This window comes from Cyprinodon tularosa, unplaced genomic scaffold (assembly GCF_016077235.1).
Source record: "Cyprinodon tularosa strain WSP-4 unplaced genomic scaffold, ASM1607723v1 ctg89, whole genome shotgun sequence".
Lineage (NCBI taxonomy): Eukaryota > Metazoa > Chordata > Actinopteri > Cyprinodontiformes > Cyprinodontidae > Cyprinodon > Cyprinodon tularosa.
The window spans coordinates 530005-552599 of record NW_024039662.1 but is presented as its reverse complement, the minus strand read 5'-3'; the positions used below and the strand labels follow the sequence as shown (position 1 = coordinate 552599).

The 22595-nt window shown below is 38.8% G+C and overlaps 1 protein-coding gene across 2 annotated transcripts; it reads left to right on the top strand.

Annotated features, from left to right (window-relative positions):
• The first annotated feature begins 102 nt into the window (after positions 1-102).
• On the top strand, positions 103-19834 carry fam219aa (family with sequence similarity 219 member Aa). Of its 2 annotated transcripts, none has more exons than XM_038273760.1 (6): positions 103-358; positions 10293-10389; positions 11667-11760; positions 13789-13869; positions 17478-17532; positions 18617-19834. In XM_038273760.1, the coding sequence occupies exons 1-6, from the start codon at positions 299-301 to the stop codon at positions 18773-18775; spliced, it is 546 nt and encodes a 181-aa protein (XP_038129688.1). In that variant the 5' UTR covers positions 103-298; the 3' UTR covers positions 18776-19834. The 2 variants fall into 2 exon arrangements, with proteins under 2 accessions (XP_038129688.1, XP_038129687.1); XM_038273759.1 differs by having other exon boundaries at positions 17478-17553.
• The last annotated feature ends 2761 nt before the right edge of the window (positions 19835-22595 follow it).

Sequence of the window (22595 nt, the reverse complement as noted above, 5' to 3'; positions counted from 1 at the left end):
ATGTTAATTTAATATTTTAGATCATAAGCGACTAAAATGAATTATCTGCCTACTTCCGGTGTTCTCCTCTCTGATTGGTCAGGATTTCATGAATATTCCATGCCCCGGAAGTAGGGCGGTAACGCTGGTGCTTTGCTGTCGAGTCACCTCTGTCAAGCGGGATGGGGGAAAAGGAACCGCTATCATGCTGATAAACGCAGGATCCCGACGGACTGAGCGTCAATAACTTGATGTATTTACGTTCAGCCTGACCGTTTATCTTCAAATTACCGAAATTGTCCCGTTACAGTTTGCCAAAATGATGGAAGAAATCGACAGATTCCAAGTGCCTCCTGTCAACGGAGAGACACAGCCTTTGGTAAGAGAGAAACCCCCATCGTATTATGCAAATTAATGTGTTCTGAATTCAAATGGGGAAATTATTTCCTTTTCTGTGGCTGATTATAACAGATGTGCAGCATAAGATGCTGATGATCCAGCTGAGAGTAATTTGCAGCTTTATAATACAGTGGATAAGAAAGATTGAAAAAGGATGGCGACTATCCTATTGAATATTTAATAGGGGAAAAAAATGTCCGTGTTGTATATAATGTTTAAGCACATCCCCAAAGCCCTGGATCTGAATAATTAAACTACGCACTTACTCAAAATCGCGAGTCCTGAAAGGCCACGTCATATGCGCGTGTTTACCTCAACGATGTCACAGCTTGGTGTTTTTGCGTCATTGCGTGACGCGCTATTTGGGTCGTGATGGTATCACACCAGAGTAATAAAGTGGATTCTTGGATCGTTAGCTGATTTAATGCAAAATTAATATTTTCTTGTTTTATAAACCATTTTCCAAAACACTAATATAGTTATAAACTGTTTAAAAATGCCTCTGATTTTGTTTTTTTTGCAATACATTTATCATGATAAGAAATATATCTGTTAAAATTATTACATTTATTTAAATCTAGAGCTGAAACAATTAATCGGATTAATTATGATTAATAGATTATTGAAAAAACCCTCAACTAATTAAGTCGTTTATTGGAGTATAGACTTTAAAACATGCCCTGAGCTGATAGAAGAACCTATTTAAAGCAGTAACAATATCAAAATTATAAAAAATGATAATAAATATATATATTTAAGTGCATTTAAGGAAATGAACAATTTCGTCTGTCAGTATGCTCTATCTAGAACTCCTTATGTGGAGAAGTTTTATTTTCACCTGGTTTAATTTAGTAAAAAATCTTCTTTAAGGAACCTTTGCCTATCCAATTATTAATTGAAACAATAATCAACAAATTCATCGGTTTGCAAAATACTCGTTGGTTGCAGCTCTATTTAAATGGGCAGGTGTACAAGGAGTGTACAGGTCAGCTGGCTGGTGTCCTCATTGGTGTCCAGACATTTTAAACATGTCGCTGGACCAGTCCATAGTGCCAGCATGCTTTAAGTCTGCCTCCATCATTCCGGTTCCAGGGAAGCCTCAGGTCACCTCACTCAATGACTATCGGCCTGTCACACTGACTCCTGTCATGATGAAGTGCTTTGAAAGGGTGGTTAAAGAACACATCTCCAGTCTGCCGCTAACATTCAACCCATTCCAGTTCGCCTACAACGGAACCGCTCCACTGAGGACGCCATCTCCTCTGCTTTTCTTCTGAGCCTAACACACATAGAGGAGAAGAACACTCACGTGCGGATGCTGTTCCTAGACTTTAGTTTAACTTTCAACACCATCATCCCACAGCACCTGATAGGCAAACTGGAACAGTTGGGCCTTAATACACCCCTCTGCAATGGGCTGCTAGACTTCCTCACCAATAGACCTCAGTCAGTCCAGGTTGGACAGAACACCTCTAATGTCATCATCCTAAGCACAGGCTCCCCTCAGGGCTGCGTCCTGAGCCCCCTGCTTTTCACCCTAATGACACACAACTGCGTCCCCAGGTTCATCGCCAATCACATCTGAAATTTGCAGATGACATCGGGGTGTCGGGCCTCATCAGAGATTACAGAGATGAGATGGAGCAGCTGGTGGACTGGTGCAGAGATAACAGCTTGATCCTGAACGTGGAGAAGATGAAGGACATCATCATTGACTTCAGGAAGAACCGGCCTAACCACGCTCCACTGCTCAATAACAGCTCAGCTGTAGAGGTGGTCAGTAGTACTAAATTCCTGAGGGTGCAAATCACAGGCACCCTCACCTGGACTGTAAAGGTCTCCTCACTGGTCAAAAGGGCACAGAAGCACTTGTACTTCCTGAAGAGGTTGGGGAGAGCCCACCTGCCCCCACCCATCCTCACCAACAGCAGCCAGGATCATCAGGGCTCCTCTTCCCTCCATAAAAGACATGTCATCCCAGCGCTGCGTGTCCCGAGGCCATAACATCATCAGCGACTCCTCACACCCCCACCATGGGCTGTTCTCCCTGCTGCCCTGTTGGAAGAGGCTTTACAGCATTCGATGCAGGGCCAGCAGCTTCTGCAACAGCTTCTTCCCCAACAGACAGCTAATTCTAAATCATGTCACAAACTGCATCACACTGATGACACCAAACCAAAAATACTGCATATTTGCACCATATATATTAATTATTTGAACTTCCACATCGATGTGTTTTCTTGCACCATGTTTTCTTGTTTTCTACCACACTGTTTACATTTGAGCACTGCAGCACTTTATGGAATGGAAATAATCATTGCACTGTCTGAAAGCAGCACTAAACAAAAGTTTAAAAGTTGTCTAAATCTAAATCTCGTTAAAAGTAATTTGAGCTTCAGTTTGAAGAACAATTAACAGAAAGATATCTTTGTATATTATTATTCCTCTGTTATTAATTTTGATGTTCTCCTCCAGTTTTGTGGTCAATCCAGGATCTGATTCCTCTCTTAACACACTAAAAATAATCAGAGAAGACTCAAACAACATCGGACCCTCTCAATACTCTTAAAACCTTTTAACCAATCCCTCAAGCTACATGTTCAGACTTTATCTGGATTGCAGGTGCTGTGGCACACATGGGCATGCATTTTGATGCTAATCATCTCTTTGTATTTCCCAAGCTGAATGAATGCTCTTGGCACCTGCTAAATCCACATAAAAATAGCTCTTATGTAAAACATTGAGTGAAGTACTTTATAAACATTGCATGCCCTGTTTTTTTGTTTCTCTTCAGTTAACCATAAAATCACAAACAGACCATTTCTATAAACAATCACACATTATTCAGCACAAACACTCTTAATCATGGCTGCTAAGGGCTAGAATTGTTCATGCTCATGTGCCCTGCTTTCATACTCAGATTGTACTATTTCTAGCCTTGTTACCATTGTTAGATGGTTCATTTGTTTCAGTGGTCAGCTGATGTCTCAACCTTCACTAGGATTGGTCTGTGAGCGGCCGCAATGTGTAATCCTACCAATTGCTTAGACTACATGCTGTGTCAGCAGCCTCGCATAGCTTTTCAACATGTGAAGAAGGGAAGGAGTTGTTAACTGCACAACATACAGATCAATGTGAGGGATATACAGTACTTTAAGTATTCATATCCTTTTAGTATTTATCAGATTTTTGCAGCTTTTTTTTTTTTTTGCTTCAATAGGAGTTTGCATGATCATTATAGGAAGAAAAATGCTTTATTGTTTTCTTATTGTTTTCCAAATCCATCGCAGTTCTCTGTATTCAGTGCCACTGATGGTTTTGGCTTCTCTTTGCAAAACCGCTTAACCTCAGTCAGATGGGATAGAGATTTCCTATAAACATATGTCCAGGTTGATCTGAAATGCTGTGATGAAAACTGTTGTAGTTTAGCTCTGGCTGTAGGTGAGGTTTTTGTCCTGTCAAGGTGAATCTCTGCAACACAGCTTTAAGCGGGTTTTTCTTCTGTAAATTCTCTGCATTTAGATCCATATTCCCATCAACTTCAACCTGCTCTTTGTCCCTGATGAAGAAAATTGTCTGCACAGCATGATGATGCCACCGCCGTGTTTCATGACGGGATATCCAACAGTCAGTCTTGGAATATTGTGATTATTTAGATTTCCCCATAACCAGACTGCTGGGATTCTCTGAGGCCTTTGTACAATAGCTGGATTTATAGCGAGATTAGACCACACACTTTACAGATTCTTGTTTGAAAAGGATTTACCAAATTAAATTTAAATGTTCCCTCTATTTTACAATACTATTCTACTTTCTGCCAAACTTTTACATCTAATCAATAAATAAATAAAAATATTTTGGGTTGGAGTTGTAATGTGAGAAAATATGAAGGGTTTCAAGCAGTGTAAATACGTTTTCAAGGCTCTACGATTGTATGAATATAAACTTGAGGGAGCTTTAGGCTTTAGGTGAGGGTGTTCATCATAAGGTTCAGAAATAGGAGGGATTAAACCAGGTGTTACAGTCATGAGCATAGTTCAGGTTGTATATTTGCTTAGCAGATGCTAATGGAGGAAAGCTGAACCCATTCTGGGCTTGATATGCTGTTTCAAAACCTTTATGAAATTTTTATTTTTTATTTTTAGGCTGCAGTTCCTAAAATGACTCCATTTTCATTTAAGTCATTCTTTGGAGAAATTCCAGTTTATCATGATCAATTTAATACAGGCTCCCATTTATTTCTTGGTATCTCTTGGAGAAGAAAGCATAAAAAGGGTTTCCTTTTTTTCCATCCTTCATCATTATTGTATTATCAAACCAACAACAACACATGGGTAAGCCTATTCAACTAGAGCAAAGGGCTGCCATCTGAAAGAAAATGCCCGTGCTTCATGCAGTGGGATTAATTTGCCTTTGTGTTGAGATTCCGCAACTTGTACCAGTCTGTGTGTATTATGGATACAGCTGCAGCTTTCATTAAGACTCCTGTGTAAGAGAACAAAGCGTCAGTGACAGATGAAGATGAGGCTATTAAGGAAGGTGACATGGGTTACTCATCCATCTGAAGGTGTGACAGACAAACTAATTTGTAAGGCTGAGCCTTTAAACTGAATTTAGGACAGAGTTTATATTCAGTCTAGAAAATTATGGAGTTTCTAGACTTTATAGAAAACTAAAGAATGGACAAAAGTTTGAGTCCTTACTTCAAGCATTATTAAAGGCTCATCAAGGCATAAAAGCATATATATATATATATATATATATATATATATATATATATATATATATATATATATATATATATATATATATATATATATATATATATATATATATATATATATATATATATATATATATATATATATATATATTCTGTAAACAGAGGTAAAAATGATATATGTTCTTAATACAATTCATAATGCTAAATATTATTTATGGAGCCCTTTACATAGGTAGCCGATCTCTAAGTACTACGAACAAAAGTAAAAGATAAAATGAGTAAAATACCATAAGTTAGATATATTAGAGAGATTAATCATAAAATGTGAGAAAACTGATGCAAATACCTAAAACATACCAGTGTTAAGTGCTCTGTTGAATTTAAGGAGAAATAAAACATCCTTTGTAAGGAGTATCACCTCCCTACCCCATGTCTCTTTGTTGCCATCATTCATTTATTCATTATCCGCGGCCTGGTCACGGAGGCAGCAGTCTAAGCAGACATGCCTAGACTTTCCAATCCACATATCTCCTCCAGCTGCTCTGGGGGGACCCTGAGGCGACGCCAGGCCAGCTCAGAGACCTAGTCCCTCCAGTGTGTCCTGGGCCTTTCATGAGGCCTCCTCCAAATAGGACATTCCTGGAACACCTCCTGAGGGAGGCAACCAGGAGTTATCCGAAACAGATGCCCGAGCCACCTCAGCTTGCTCCTCCCAGCTAACTGAGCTCCTTTTCCGATCTTGAAGAGTGTGCCCGGCCAACCTGCAAATGAAACTAATTTTGGCCGCTAGCATTCGCGATCTTGTCCTTTTGTTCTTTACCGAGATCTCATGATCACAGGTGAGGATGGGAATGTAGTTTTGTAAACGACCAGTAAATCGAGAGTTTTGCCCCCCTGACTCAGTTTCCTCTTCACCACGACCGTCGGATACAGTGACCACATCATCGCCAATTCTGCACCCATCTATCGATCTCACTCTCCAACCATCCCTCACTTGTAAACAAGACCCCAATATACTTGAACTCCTCCGCTTGAGGCAGGGACTCTCCACTGTTGTTTTTTCTAAAAGTTCAAAGTTGTTTACATGTTCCTAGAGTACCACCCTCCGACATTGTTACAATACCTCCTTTGTGGCATCAATAACGGCAGAGATTATTGCGTCAGTTTTGCACTGGACTTTCAGAAGTACTAAAAAAAGACAAAAGCTGCAGTTGAGTTTCTGATTTGAAAAATTGCTTTGAATCTGGTCAACATTTATATTAGCATGTCCACCACCCATGAATTTGCGTGGTTTGGTCATTAGAATACATTAGGTACACACGCAAAAATTGGTTTGCACATCAAAATCACTTTGCACCTTGTTTGAAGATCTGCTGTGCCCTACCCAACATGTTTTCACTTTTTTCAGACACAAAAACTTCTGAAGATTAGGAGATTAATGTTTACCTTTTTAGTCTCTTTTTCAGGGAGCAATCTCATTTCATTAGTTAAATAGTAATAAAATATTTATTTTGCATGTAAGTATCTTTATTTATTTTGAGTATTACACTATTGACACATCCAATGACTATGTGGTGTGGCTCTACTAACTGAGGTTTTATTTAAGTAAACAAAAAAAGGTTAACAAATAACAGGATTTCTTTGCAGATGTTGTCCCTGCTATCATTAAAACAAATCAGGTGTTTTTCATTTAATTGTTTTTTTCTTTTCTTGTACATAGCTCCCATTGAATCAAGTCCTGTATTGCCATGTTGCGCAGTAGAAATAGTTTTTCCCGCAGAGATTGTGTAATTCTGTCTTTCATCATTAGTTTTTTTGATTACCTTTTGAGCTCTTGTCCCAACAATTTTCCAATTTGCCATCATGAAGATTTTGAAAGTTGTAAACAAGTTTTAAGCTGGAGCATCCCTTCATTAAACATCTGACAGAGCATAGCCTATTTCATCACGCCCCCAAAATGGAAAACATATGGGAAATCTTTATAGCTCTCTCCCACAGCAGTGCACCCACTTCATAATCTGCAGCCATCATTCAGGGAAAAAAGAAAAAAAAGTTGTGCCCAGATAATCACCAAAAAAGCAGCAAAAAAATCATCCTATGGCTGCAAGAACAAAATGTTTTTCTTGCAGCCATGAGAAAGAGAGGAAATGTCTATGTTCATTACAGAGTATGTTTTAGCCTTAACAAGATGTGCAGGAAGAGCACTAACCAGAAGAGGCTCATAGTAATTCAAGAGGAAGATCTGTTGACAGGACACTTTGCTATTCACTCCACAAATCTAGTATTTATGAAGAAAGGCATTGCTGAAACAATGCCATTATTTTTTAAATGCTGACCCATACTTGAAGAAAACCTAATAGAGCTAAGGAAGACCTGAGAAAAGGCAGGAAAGAGATGACCCTGAGAAATGGAAGGGTTCACAACAAAACAAACATTATCCATGTGTTGCAGTGACCTCGTCAAGCTGTAATTCAGTTAAGACTGGAGCACGTAATGTCCATGGAAACTCATTAAAGGAGTGGTGCTCTTGTGGTTACACAATGGGGCTTGTGTTCTTGAAGGACTGCAACTTCCCTGATTTGAATCCCTCTGATTCCTACCCTGAGCAGACCACCAAACCCAGAATGCTGCAATGCACTAGAGCAGCCCGCCGGTCTCTAAGGGATGGGTTAAATGCAGAGATAAAATTTCAGTTAAGGTACAAAGTTGCAGTGACATTTCAAAATGTTTCTCATATTATTAAAATGGCCAGAAATGCCAATCTTGAGATGAAAGTACTGCAAAAGACCAGGTCGCAGTGGCAGCAGTATCAATAGAGGTGCCTAAACGACTCTCTTTGGAGATACCTCTTCCAGCTCCTCTAGGCAAAGGTGTTGCAGGGCAAGCTGAGAAACCCAGTCCCATAGCCTTCCTCCAGTGGGACATGCCTGGCACAACTTGTAAGGGAGGCGTCTAGGGACATTCAGCAAAGAGGCACTACCTCAGCTGACTCCTCTGAATGTGGAAGAGAAGCAGCTCTACCCCTAACCCCTCCCAGATAGCCAAGCTCCTCACCCTATCTTAATGGGAGTGCACCCTGAGGAGGAAGCTCATTTAGTTTTTTTGCATCTCATTCTTTGGGTCAGGATCCAGATTTTATGCCCATAGGTGAGGGTAGACCAGTAATTCGAAGATCTTTACCTTTTGGCTCGGGTCACCAAAACGGACCAGAACAGCCTCTGCATCGCAGCAGTAGCATCACCTATCCATCCATCACTGTCCTGCTCCATTCTCTCCTCATACATGAACAAGACCCAAGATACTTAAACTCCTCCACTAGAGGCAGGAAGTTTGCTCTAACCTAAAAGTGGTCAAACCACCCTTTTTCCAGTAGAGAACCATGGACTCCGACTTGGAGGACTGGGACTCATCCTTATTCTGGTTGCTTTGCACTTGGCTGAGAATCGTCCAAGTGTTTGCCTTTACTCTTGGCATAGGGGGCCAGCAGAACTACATCATTCACAAAAGCAAAGACTAAACATCCTCTTACCTAAACCAAAACCCCATCCGTACCTTGGCTTTACTTAGAAAGCTTGTTCATAAACGTTATGAACAGGACCTGTGACAGAGGGGAGCCCTACCAGAGTCCAACATGTCCCAACATCCAGAAAAACTTTATGCAGGCAATGCTGACCAGACTCCTGCTCCTTTTAGCTGTTATTGTAGTGTTAAACATGATAAAAACCCCACTATGAATTTACTTCCACTTCACTAGTTAGCATCACTTTATGCTGATCATTGAGATTAATTTTAGAGTAGTTTTAATTCAACAGAATTAACCTCTCCAAAGAACTGTCACCAGGACATATGGATGTTGTATTAGAGATTTATGTTTAATGTCAAAACGACGTCTGTTATCGTATGTTGTTTGTGCTCTGATCGAGTCTTCTGTTTTGATGCTGCAAATATAAACTCTAATGTGCCATAAAACTGTTTTATGTGTGTTTTTTTTTTTTTTAATCTAAACATTAAGATTCATACGTGGAATAAGCTCTTCACAATTTCAGCTAAATGTCTCATGAATTTTTCATCAAGCCTCATGAGGCTCAGTAACCTCTGTTGTTTTCTGCTAATAGCCTTAGTTGGGGCAGCATTTCCAGTTGAATGAATGGTTTATTGACTTAATATTGAGGCTGTTAGAGGCTGGGTGTGTTTAATTAAACAAGCGATATCAAGGATTTGTATAGATTTTTTTAAATTTCTAAATCCAAAATCATAGGTTTCCTTTTTCAGCTGCCTACCAGCCAGAACTCATGTGAAGTTCCCCAGAGTGGAACAAGGAGATGCCTGTGGAATTGCCATAATGCAGCTCTCTGTGAATGAAGCAGGCCAAGGAAAGCTCCGCTCCTCCTTTCTCAGTCTGGGGAAGCTATGGCTCCAACAGCAGCCCCCTCTGTTTCTTCACATGGGTGCCTCGACACGTCATCACCGCTCGTTTATGCACAAAAGAGACCAAGCCACCAGCGCAGACGGAACACTCATGCCTATTGATGCTGCAGCCAAAGCTGAAGTAGAGACACAAACAGGTCCTGAAGGAGGCTGTTTGCCCTGGCTGTTAAGGCTTGTGATGAATCAGATTTCAGTGAAAAATTAGTTGTTAACTCAAAACCTATCCATGCACCAAATGTCTTCAAAACCATGTGACTGGGACAGTTAGAACAATGTAAAACCTGTTTAAATATTGTGGAGGTTTGTATAGACTTTGTCTAGCTTAGATTTTCACTGATGAACTGAATGCTCGGACATGACCAATAACCAATGTCACTTCACACAATTCATGACTACTTGGAGTATTTCAGTATTAAAGAAAACAACAGTGCCATTAAGGAGCCGCTGTAAGCAAAGGTACAACTGCCACTTTAGTAAGATTGCTGGCTCCATAATATTTCTGAATAAATGCATATTTATACCAGTTTAAAATAAACCGAACAAAAATACAATCTTGGGCAGAGTTAAAAAGCTCTACCTCAGGTATTGACCAAAGCACTGGGAAAATAGAGTCTAAAGAGATTTCTGTTTTTTTTATTTTCAAAATTTACCAAAACTATACCCAAAGGGAAAATGGTACTTTGCTATTGTATTGAGGATACTCTACCTGTTTCAAAGGTCTCCATGTTCATAGCTAACTTGCATTGTTTTTGTGCTGTTCTAGGACCCAGCAGCATCGTCCACTTTAGAGGCAGCATCTGACCCTAAAGGAGAGAATGTGGCCATGAACTACAAGCCCTCCCCACTGCAGGTCCAGATAGGTATTGTCACTCACTGACTCCCTCAAATCATCTGATGAAATTACTCTGCACTTAATATCACAGGGTCATAAATAAGTAGCTGCAGTGAATGGGTGGCATTTAACAAACCAATGAGTTATGTGCCAAAGAATAGTAATGGACCAGCACAGCATCCAGGGTTGCATTACTGCTCAAAGCAGGATCAGCAGAAGTGAAGAGAGCATTAGAGTCAGGTGATATTTGTTGGATAATATTAGTTCATCTTTTTCTGCAGAGGTGTAACAGTGTTTCTGACACTGAAATGGCATTTATAAAGACTTGAGCAGCCATCAGAAATGGGCTTGAATGTATTTTTTATTGCCTTGTTATAAGTGCAAGGAAAAAGGGGCTATCTCTTTAAAGCAGACCACGCCAAACTAATGACAAACAGCTTGTACTGTTGTTCCCCAAATGGCTTGCAGAAAGCCTCAAATGGGATTTCCTATGGTTTTCCTTAAACAAAGGTTTCATTCCTGCCATTTCTTTTCAAAAGCAAACAGTTTTAATGTCAACAGATCCTCCCTGTGATCTGGGGATCTCGGCAGCTCCTCCAGAGTTACCACGGTCCTCTTTGCAGATTTTAAAAATCCACCCTTCACGTGCCTGACCTGTCAGTTTACATGGACTGCATTATCTTTGTAGATGACCAGTGCTTTGTCTAAGAATAGGAAAGCTGGATTTATGCTGGGATCAAATTACAGACAGGATTACCCACCTTGTTGGTGCTTTTGAAGGTAACTAATTCCATGTCACATTGTTTCCCTTTCATTTGGTCTTTCACAATAAAATCAGCGTAAAATACAATTTTTTTAATTTTAATATAAGATAATATAGAAAAATCCAAATGGTATGAATACTCTTCTAAGGCATTGTATGTATCCAGATACACTATGTTCAGGTTTAGAAATCTAAAAAAAAAGCTTCAGCTTGACTTCTACAGCACTGTTAGATGTTGGTTCTTTACCTACACTTTAAAAATCAAGATGATTTAATGCAATACAAGAGTTATTGGAGTTACAACAGTAACTTTAAATCATTTAGGTTATGCGTCATATGACTGTAAGGTAACTATGGTCTATTGGATAAATTAAAAATTATTTTAAAGCAGCCTCAATTTAAAGCTTAAATTACCTGCGACCCTTTATCTCAGACTCCATATTTAGATGTAAGCAAAATTAACCACAAACTATAAAATTCTAGAAAGTGCGTCCAGCTGAGCTGGTTTATTTACAGATAAATTCACATCCTTTGTTGCCCAGAGAAACAGAGAGACCTTGCCAGGAAGGCCTCAGTGAAGAACGGCACTGTGGGAAGTCCTGTCAATCAGCAACCCAAGAAGAACGCCAGGACAAGGTAGGAACTTCCTCCTGCTTATTGTTCTGCTCTAACTTTCACCAGTTTATTCATATGCTGAGCAGTGGGTGCAAAATACTGCAACCAACTGAAATGCAAATCACTGACAACAGTGCATCCTGCTTCGTAGGCATTAGCTGCTTCTAGTAAGCCAGGGAGACACCATTAGATTGACAGCCATCTTAGATTTAGTCTCAGTTTTCATCTTCAGGATGAAAACTATTATTAGTTTTAGTCACATTTTAGTCATTACTGTATGTGATAGTTTTAGTCCAGTTTTAGTCGATTAAAACTCAAAAAGGTTTTAGTCAGTTTTATGTTGCACTTTATATAACGCTAACCTTTTTAATTTCTAATAACAACCAGATTCTTTCACAGACTGACAGCTCTTGCCTAGATAATACAGTTGCTGGAGATACAATGATGCCATGCAGTTCATCATTGCATTTGGGCAGAAACTTTATTTTATAGAATTCAAATAAACTTTTTTTTTTATCAATAAATGCCCTACTTTCAACAGATGTGTCTCACAAAATTTGTGAAAATAGTAGGTCTAGTTCAACACACCATATTAGTTAAAATAGCAGACATACTTCCTGATCTAATATAATTTATGCATTACACACATATCAATAAAATCTTCATCACTCTAAAAAAGCAAAGAACAAAAAATGTTTCTTTCTACTTTGGCAATTTCGGCTTTATTTCTAAGAATTTGGCCCTTGGTTGCCGCTGTTCAGGTGTCAAAGCAGATTTATTCATAGGAAATCCTACATAATTGCCTTGTAATGTCATGGTAATCCAGACTTAAATTTTAAGAATATGTGAACAAAGATGTTGAAATATTCCAAGGAAACAGAGAAAATGTTTTAATGACAATACAAGGAAACATTTACATCATATTTGAATCGTAGAAGCAATAACTATGAGAAATATTTAACGCTCTATGTACAGTTTCATCTGGGTCTTAATAAAAAAATAAACAGTATGCAATGAAATATTTGTTTTAGATATAATTTAGGGATTCCTACTGGTAGAAAATAAAGGTTTTGCATCATTTTGCGCTAGAAGAAAGAAAAACTTGGTTGTTAGACAAAGGGATTTTTTACACTTGGCAGAGGATGGTCAGCCACATATAGTTAAGTAACGAGGGCAGGAAGAGCCATACTGCTGAGAGCAAACCATCAGTGTGGAGCGTGAAGCACAGACTCTGGGCTAGCCACATGAAAAGACGCATTTCTGCACGAGCTTAGCTGGAATCGCAGTTTGTCAGAGTTCAGCCTGCAGTACCGGACCATTCCAGGTTATTTTCTCCCCTGCCGCTGCTGCCATGATCCATCCGTGGTCATTCAGAATGTGAACCGCTGCAAGCCAGGGGGGCAGCATGACCAAACAAAACGCAGCAGCACGGCTGATACTGCTTAGCAGATTACAGCACGATGATGCATTTTAAACGTCTGACAGACAACCTGCTAACGTTTTTATCCAGTCCCGTCAACGAAAACTCACACCCATGACTCCTTGTGTTCTCGTCATCAAAGATCCAAGTTTAGCTCATCAGTTCTGATTATCGTCATGGAAAAAGGAGTGTGGACGAAATCATTTCATCATCGTTGATGAAAACAGCACTGCAACCAGTGCAATCAGGACCCTGCAAGGCTTTGAAAAAGAAAAGCCATGTATTGTGAGAATGATGAAGGAGGCAAACCCACCAAGCATAACCCCAGCACATCCTGCGGGCTTGACAAGTGGCTCATGTACTTAATCCTTCTCTCTTGGGGATTAGTGGGGAAATAAGAAATGCTGCCCAATGGTCTGAACCAAGAATGTCTGACTCTGAATGATAATTTTGCACTTTCTGCAGCCTGAATGCTACCAATTAATATTAGGAAAACATAATCTCATACACAAATAGAGCTGCTTTCTTTTAGTTCTGTGACGTTGTAATTCTTTACAGAGCTCACAGTGGTTTCTCTGTGTTTTCAAATCTTGGCTTCTGATGAAGGACATTGCTCTGCTCTTTTCAAGGTTGGTGGTGCCAAACAAAGGTTACTCCTCTTTAGACCAGAGCCCGGATGAGAAGCCGCTGGTTGCACTGGACACTGACAGGTAAACTCTCTACATTATCCTACACAGCCAGACAAATCACGTTATAATGTATTGGTTGATACCTCAAAGGAGACACCAGCGAGTTGTTGCAGATATCTCTCTTTGTTTGTGTATTAATCCATGGAGCAGCTTAACAGCGAGCTTAATACATATGATCCTAAAAGTAGTGGGCTAGCCTTCTCTCAGAGCAGCTGTGTGAGGGTTTGGATGCTAAAAGCTGCTCAATAAGCGCTCTTTCTTCTCCCCTTGTACCATTAGATCTGTGTTTTTGCCAGATAAGTCCAATCATTTGTGGACCCTCACTCACAACTCAACCCACTTTATTACCATTTTACAAATACATGCGTAGACATATTTGTTGTTAATGGAGAAAAAAAAAAGACCAATTCGGACGTACTCTGACAAAAGCAGCTTCAGCGGCTTTGTTTTTCCTTTATTTTTGCATTTCTCTATCTTTTAGGATTGTTCCCTCATTTTATATCTGCATGTTGAGCTGATGTTTTACATTTATTGTTTCTTTCTGGTATTATTTTGCTTCTATCTCTAAATTGGGATCTATTTGCCTCACCAAAATGTGTTTGCCTCAGAAAAACACAATGAAATGACCAGTTTACCAGAATCTGAAGATTGTTACTTTGATTTATAGTAATTGATTATAAGCTGGTGGCAAAATATCAGTCTTTTCCAGTCAGTGAAGACATCATATGTAAACACTACCAAGTTACTGAAACTACTCAAATTACCCCCTCAGAGTCTCATAAGTCTCACGTAAATGGTACTAGTTGATTTTCAGAAGTACAGGCAGAGAAAGAGACTATATTCTCTGAGACAGGTTTTTAATTCAGGCTTTTGAGGACAGAGAGCGGGATTTTAAGAGGATAACAAGAAGGGTGGTTGGTCTGTTTCATTTTTTTTTTAACACTCAATTTAATTTTGCATTAAAATAATCTGAAATTGGAAATCCGAGCAGCCTTTAGGAAATACCTGATTTTAGGTAAGGATCTATGTTGCATAACAGGAGTGCTAAAGTACAGGCTATGAAAATGACAATCCTGCAACTTTTAGACAGATCCCTTTCCAACACTGCTAAAGAAAAAGAAAGGCTTATGCATAGTTGAAGGCATTTAGCAAGCATGCCAAAGTTCTCATCCACACATTTCACTACAGTGGCTCGTTTTGCTGAATGTTGTCAAAGAGAGCTGAAATTTGGCCCCTTTTCTGAATGTAAACAGCATAACGGCTGCAGAAACTTTGTTTTTAAACATATTTACTCGTTTATTTGGGCATTAATGTTGAAGCTCATCTTTCTAAGGACCTCAAGTTAGCGCTATGAAAATGTGCTATTTTGACAGAGTTGCGCTTTTCCTACCAATGAAACTGATGGTTTGATGGTCAGTTTTTTTTCTAACCTCTTACAGATTATCTCTATTTGTCACTATAAAAAATAGTGACAAAACCTGCAGCCCTAGATTGCAGAAATGTATTGTGATGCATAGTATTCACACTTCTAAGATTGGAAGTGTGCCACGTGGCATATTGGTGGGCAACAATGCAGCACTGGGCAACTACGTTCCTCATGGCTTCCTGATGGAAAACTTGCTCATAAGTTTGCAAAAAAACATACATATAAAAAAAAAAACAATCTACATCTGCTGTTAGGATTGATTTGTAAAATGAATAGAAATGTTGAAATGTGGGAAAAGAAAAATGTGGGAGACAAACTGCCTCCAATATCTTATGAACCAGGTAATTATTTAGTGAACAACGCTGAGACACAGTAGAGGGGCGTCCCAGTCTGAAATCAAAGGATACCTATAATCAGTGTTTTAACAGCTTTGTAAAAGATGCCAGGACTTTCATGTGAATAAGGAAGTTCTGGTGACTGGCAGAGGAAGTAATTACAACAACATGCTCCTCATAACCTGCAGAGACGGACGACATTACCAACACTAACGACCAGGACTGGCTGCCGTTAATCACTCCATTCTTCCGTTTCTGGTCCTTCCTGTTGTCTGATTGTCAGAGATGCAGTGAAAACTGCCATTTGCTGAACCATCTGCATTTTTTTTGTTGTACTCCACCTTTTTTTAAGTGATTGTCTGCCATCATGCCGGTTAGTGACAGAGTAAAATCGCATATGTGACATCTCAGGGGAACTGTGTTGTTACACAGTTCCCCTGAGATGTCATGTTGTTTGTGTCATTCATAATACACATACAGATCTCGACTTTTGATGTCCACTCCAAATCATCAAGTATTTTCTAAATCAAGTTTGTCATTAGGAGCCTGGTCGATGTTTTCAGATGTTGCTTCAACCTTTTTATACAAGGTGTTCTTTCCTCATGATGATATTTTTTTGTACTTATTTCCGATTTTTTTTCTGTTTAACTAAACAAAGATCGTTACGGACTTAAGGGCTGGTTATACTCCCACAGCAGTGTGTCGTTTGTTTTATGCCCAGTGTGAAGCGTGGTCTGGGCTATGTTATTCCACGCCACAACGCAAGAGGGACAATCGCAATCTAGCTGTGAGGAAGTGGAAAAACGCGAGAGGCAAGTTAATGCGACAACTGAGGGACATGAGGGGGGAAAAGAGCGGGGATCGAGGTGCAAAAAAGGGTCCCAGCGTTCTTGCGCACCTCGCTCTTCTAGCTGGTCCATCTTCATGAGTCGTTTTCCACAATGGCGGTCATACAAACAAAACAAGCTGGTAAGGTACCAAACAGGAAATACGCATAGAGAAGGGCGAATGTAGATTTGACCAATCAGATGCCTCCTGTCTGAGGTCACCTACAATTTCGGAGAGGTGCAGCAGTCTGCGGCAGGGGCGGGGCATATCTGCGTTTACTGCGACACACACACAGACGACCTGCTTTCTGAGTATAAATCAGCCTTAACTTTTCAATTTTAGCTACATCGTTCTACAGGACATGCTTCCAAAATTTTGTTTTGTGCACTGTTAAAATCTCATCTAGTTTCATTATGTGTTCCCAAAGTAATGCCTTCTTCCTTGCTGAATGGCTGTTCAGTGCATGTAGCACTGGAACTCCCTTAAATATCCACAATGATCACCCGTTTATCAGCTGTATACACCATCTTAACAACATATTTTGTATTTATTCTGGACTTGAACATAATCTTGCACCAAAATGTGTAAATCACTGGGAAAGAAAACCCCTCTACTTTTCCACTCATGCTGCTTGAGGCACCTTTACCCAAGGATGGAACAGGCTTGTCGAGGTGAACAGCCCTCCGCCCCAAACTTTGGGCTCTTTTAATTCATTTATTTCTGCACCAACTCAAATGTGTGCATCTGCATTGTTATCTGATGCGTCTGCAATTTCTAGTTGCTTCTGTTGTTATGAAGCTGTGAGGTCAACAGGAACCTTTTTCTGGTCTACCTACTGCTGCAGTAACCGTGACAGTGATTGAAAGATCATTAACAGATTTGCGGTTGTAAGAAGCATCAAATGTTTATTTCTGGAGTTTATTTTTACTCTCCTAAGAACACCACCTTAGTAGAAAAATACTATTTTTGTCATGTAATAATTCCTCTTAAGGTATCTTTATTTGTCTTTAGTCTAACTCCAGGTGTTTCCTGTCTTTCAGTGACGATGACTTCGACATGTCCAGATACTCTTCATCAGGATACTCCTCAGCCGAGGTGAGATGTCTGAGGGACCAGGTATTTATACAAATATTATTTTGTTTCACAGAGCCTTCTGGCAAAACCACAACCATCGCCATGTGATCACCCTCTTCCTCCTCTGTCACACCAGGTCGATGTGCGCTTATTCACTCAACCGTCTCTACTTGTCCATGGTTGTCATCCCTTTAAATCATTCATTTGTTTTCTTCACGTAGCACATATTCTGGTTTTAGCCTTTAGTTTCCACTCATCACCGTGATTGTTTGACCCAATGTCACTGCTTTTATTCCACGTAATTTGCTACATTCATTTGCCTTAGATAGGAAATATCTATTGATTAAACATAAATCCAGGGATCAGAAAGTGGTAGGTTGAAGCAGAACCTGTTTCTCTTGCATAGAAAAACACAAAAAAACTGTTTTTGTCTCTTATAAATTAAAAGATTCAACTTTTTGCTGACTTATTCACATGAAAAGTAGAGTGAAGGTGCATACATACCTTTAATTTGTTTCAGCTCATCAACAATGAAAGTCTGAATGGCAATAAAAAGTAAAAATTGTAAAATATATACGGTATATATTTTTTTAAGAATTAAACTATTTGAGCATCATAAAAATGAGGTGGTTGGTATTAGTGAACAAAATTTGTAGAATTTCCTTTTATTTTGCAGTATACATTTTTTTCTATTTTGTTTGTATTTTCTTAGATATGTGGTAGGTATATTACAATATGCATGATAAGCTTATGTTTAGTCTCAAGGCAGCAGATGTTCACACCGCACAGAAAAGACATTACTCACATTGCTAAAGTGATGAAAATAATAATAATATTATGCTCAGCCATTAGGAGGCTTTCTAGTCAGAAAACATTTTGGTCAATTTAAATGTTGTGTAAACTTCTCCATTGCACATTACCCCATTTCTAAATGCAATAGTATATCTTTTGCTATTGTTTTTGATTGATCCTGATCTTGATTTGTTTGCTGCTTATTAAAATTTCTGTTGTAGGGTCAGCAGAGTAAGTAGTTAATAAAGTTACTAGATAGTGCATTTGATAAAACCAGCCGGTATGATTATTATTTATCTGCCATTTCTTGCAGCAAATTAACCAGGATTTGAACATCCAGCTCCTGAAGGACGGGTACCGGCTTGACGAGATCCCAGACGACGAGGACCTGGATCTGATCCCCCCCAAAGCAGTCAACCCCACCTGCATGTGCTGTCAGGCTGCTTCCTCCACTGCCTGTCAGATCCAGTAGCTACCCCGCTCCTCCTTCATCCCCAGATGTTTCTTTTTGCCAGCTGCTGAACAGAATGGCATCGAGGAGAAAATAAAGATTGACTTGAAAACAGGCAAAAGAGGATGAGAAACTGAATATGTGCAGCACCTGTGCATGTTCCTCCTATGGCAGGATCTGTGTCTTACGTCTGCAGTGTTGGTTCAGCAAGGATGGATTCAACGTGTGTCAGAGACCTTACCTCGAAGAAAACAGCGCTGCTTTTGCTTCTCCGTTTGAGTTTATGCTTAGGGAGTTTTTGTTTTGCATAAACGGTTTGTGCAATGTCGCAAAAGAGGAGAAACGACCTGAATGGAGGAGAAAGTTTCAGCCAAATGACTTTTTGTCATCATTACTGTGTCAGTGGGCTGTCCAAGCACCCCACTTTGTCTCCTGGGGTATAATTTACCATCCATTATAATGACTGTAGTTTGAACAAGGCCATTTTATTTCCAATTCCCTGAATTCTTTCAGCTGCTCTGCTTCGTCTTCCCTCTTGATATCAGCATCAGACTCCAAAACAATGTGAGTGAGTCCGGCCATGCCAGGAGAACAGTGCGAATGAAACACGACTGGTCACCCTCTTCACATCAAGCGCCAATCTGTGTTATACTGAGATTATCCTGGTTATATTTGTTTTATGTTTAGTTATAAGAAGCTAAAAAAAATGCATGTTGCCTGTTAACACTGTGTCCAGATGACAGATGTGCCGATATTTATTTTTATCCTACTGACCTACAGCCAACCCCCCATACTAAAGAAAGATACCGTACTTTGTAAAATGGAACATCGGTCATATTTAGGTTCACCTACTGCCATTTTAATACACGTAGAGGGGGAAAAAAACATAATGAGCTGCTGAGTCACTGCACATTGTGTAGTTATTCATGAAACATCAACGTTTTTATTGTAGAACCTATAAAATAAGGCAAATTAGTGAAGGTAAAGCTTAGAAATGTCTTAGTTTTGATACAAGGAATGTTCTTGAGCTGATGCCCCATAGTTATAATTAATCCTCCTGATAAAGATGTAAAAAAAAAAGATTGTCTATCAAATGAAATCACAACTGATCCATTTGTTTATCTCTAGAAGCTATTAAGCAGGAGCCGTGCATGAACAAATCATACTAGGTGTACAGTATGGAGAGACTACCTTCCTTCACAAGCATGCTGTTGGATGTTTGAGTACCCCGGTGGGAACCCAAGCATGCACAGAGAGATCAAAAAACTCCTACAGAAAGACTGGAAAGCGAGTATGAAAGCCCAGGACCTTATGAGTCCTGTGTGTCTTAATTACTCCTCAAACAACACACAAAAACCAAGAAATCTCTAAAGTAAACAGCTGCTCCCTTTGTTTTTCTGTATTCCTGTGATCAAATTCTATCAAGGAAGTTTTCATTTGAAACTTGGCTTCATGTTTCCCCTTGAGCATAAATATGACGCAGGCCTGTTCCTACCAATCGTTCTTCAAATTGAGCAACTCAAGAAAACCTGAAATTCCACAGTGGCATTAGTGGTAAAACTAAAGATACTGGATAGAAAATTTTACATTTTTAAAGGGCAACGCTTACCGTAGAAAAAAGGTTATCTTAGAGTAACAGACAAAAAAAATATATTTCATGACTTTTATACATATTTTAACTAGGGATGCCAATAATTGTGTAAGGTGCATTTTCTGGAAAAAGGTTTTACATTTAGCACTAGAAGAGCTGTGTGTTTGTCCTACATTCTCTCCTATTGGTTGTGAATCTCAATAAGCAGTCCTTCATGTCGTTTAAAATGATTTTATTTGTTTGAATCTTACTGACCTTCACAGTTCTCTGTATCATCTGTCAAGGCACCCTGCAGAATTTACCCTATAGGATCCAAACATGTAGATGGAAAGTAAACTAAAGGAAGAGATTGTAGACATTGGAATCAAAGCAAATTTTTCTGTTTTTTAAACTTCTGAAAGTTTAAAACTGTATATTCTATTGCTGTTCCAAGTTTTTTTTTTTTTTTTTTTTTTCAGAGTTTTACACTAATTCAGAAAATCTGTGTAAAGGAAGATTGGTAGAAACAAAAGCAGAACTAAAGTCACTGACTCACTGAAAGGAGATTGTGTGTACTGTACATATCTAAACACTTTAAGTTATGGTACTGTATGGGTATAATGTAAAATAGATCAAATGTTTTTTTTTTTTTTTTATGTAACTTTTTCCTCCTGTTGATCTTAGTTTACATAAACCATGCCAATGTTTTTTTGTGTTTTGTTTTCTCAGGATCTTACAGATAGAGATTAGTTTTAGGATTGTTAGCTAGAAATAACAAAAGCAGTGAGGGAGACAGATCGTTTCTTTGACCACAGCACCCTCCCTGGAAAAAGTGCGTAGAAAGCTTTTAAATAATTATTTTTTTTTATTTATTGCAGAGGAATAAATTCCAAAATCTACAAGAGCCCGTTAAGGATTCATTTTCAGGTGTTTGCCTTGTGGTATTCGTCAAAAAGGGAGGAAAAAAATTACACAATATATATATATATCTATAAATTTAGATGATATTAATATTAACTCTAATTTTTATAGCAGTATATCACTAATTATTTGTGACATCAAGCAGCCCTGTTTGCATCAGTTCCAGGTTATTTATTTATTTTACGTTTTTAATGTTTGCTGGTAAAAGTAAGCTAGAGGCTATTTTATTGTAGAAATGTATTCGCTTTTTAATGATTAACACATATTTGTTATTTTGAAATGGCAAACTTTCGTTTCTATTACATTTTAAAGGTAAATATATTTGATAATTAAAGAGCAGGTAAAGAAAACTAACAAAAGTTTCAAGACACTCCAATTTAAAGTATACTTCAATTATTTCTCATAATTCAATACTCTACTCAATGACGCTCTTTTTTCCAATTCAAAACTATGCTTCTGCAATAAAAGATTAATGTATTTTTGGGCTCTTTACAAATAAAAGGGTGGGTGGGGGGTGCTCTATCAACTCTTCTTTTCTGTCAACATCTTTATTTCACTGGATTTTCATGCATAATTTGATAGGTGTCTCCCGCTAAGCGCAGTACTTTACTGCCTGTTTAGGTCTAATAGATGAGTTGTAACACAAGCTACTTACATGCAACTGGGTGTTTTTCCTTTACTTTGACTGGTTGGAGTTAGTTTCAATAGAAGCAGGCGCTTTTCATCTGTCAGATGCTTGTCAAGACGATTGTGAACCGGCTCCATGTAGATTTGAACAGTGTTACAGTTCTGTGTATAGTGCAACATGTCAGACAATAAATAATGGATATCTCCATATCCCGTGTGTTTTCCACATTTTTCATGTATTGCAGAGTCTTTGCAAAAGGTGAAATACAATTGTTATTTTTTTAATCCTCTCAAAGACATTTTCAGGGTTTTCTCCCCAGGATAGAAAGACAGGCAAATGTCTGACAAAAACAAGATGGCGACTGAAGTTTTCATCTCATATTTTATGCTGTTGGTGATAGAAACTTGGACAAGATTTGGAGTTTAATCTTGATTTTCTTTAACTCTGACAATATTTTGACATTCTTGATTTACATGAAACTGCCCCCACTATGATTTACATACATGTTCCTTAACAAACTGCAGATAAAGCTTAAGATCATCCTGCAAATTGGCAGCCAACTGCTTCCCTTCTAATTTGAAATTTCCACTTATCTTTAAATCTGCTTTGTCGTTTGGAAGTGAAGTAATTCAGAAGTAATTTTGGAAAGTTCCAAGTCTGGTTAAAAATACATTTTTAGTAAGAAAACGCTTGATTTTTCCAAAAATCATGCATCTGCTTTC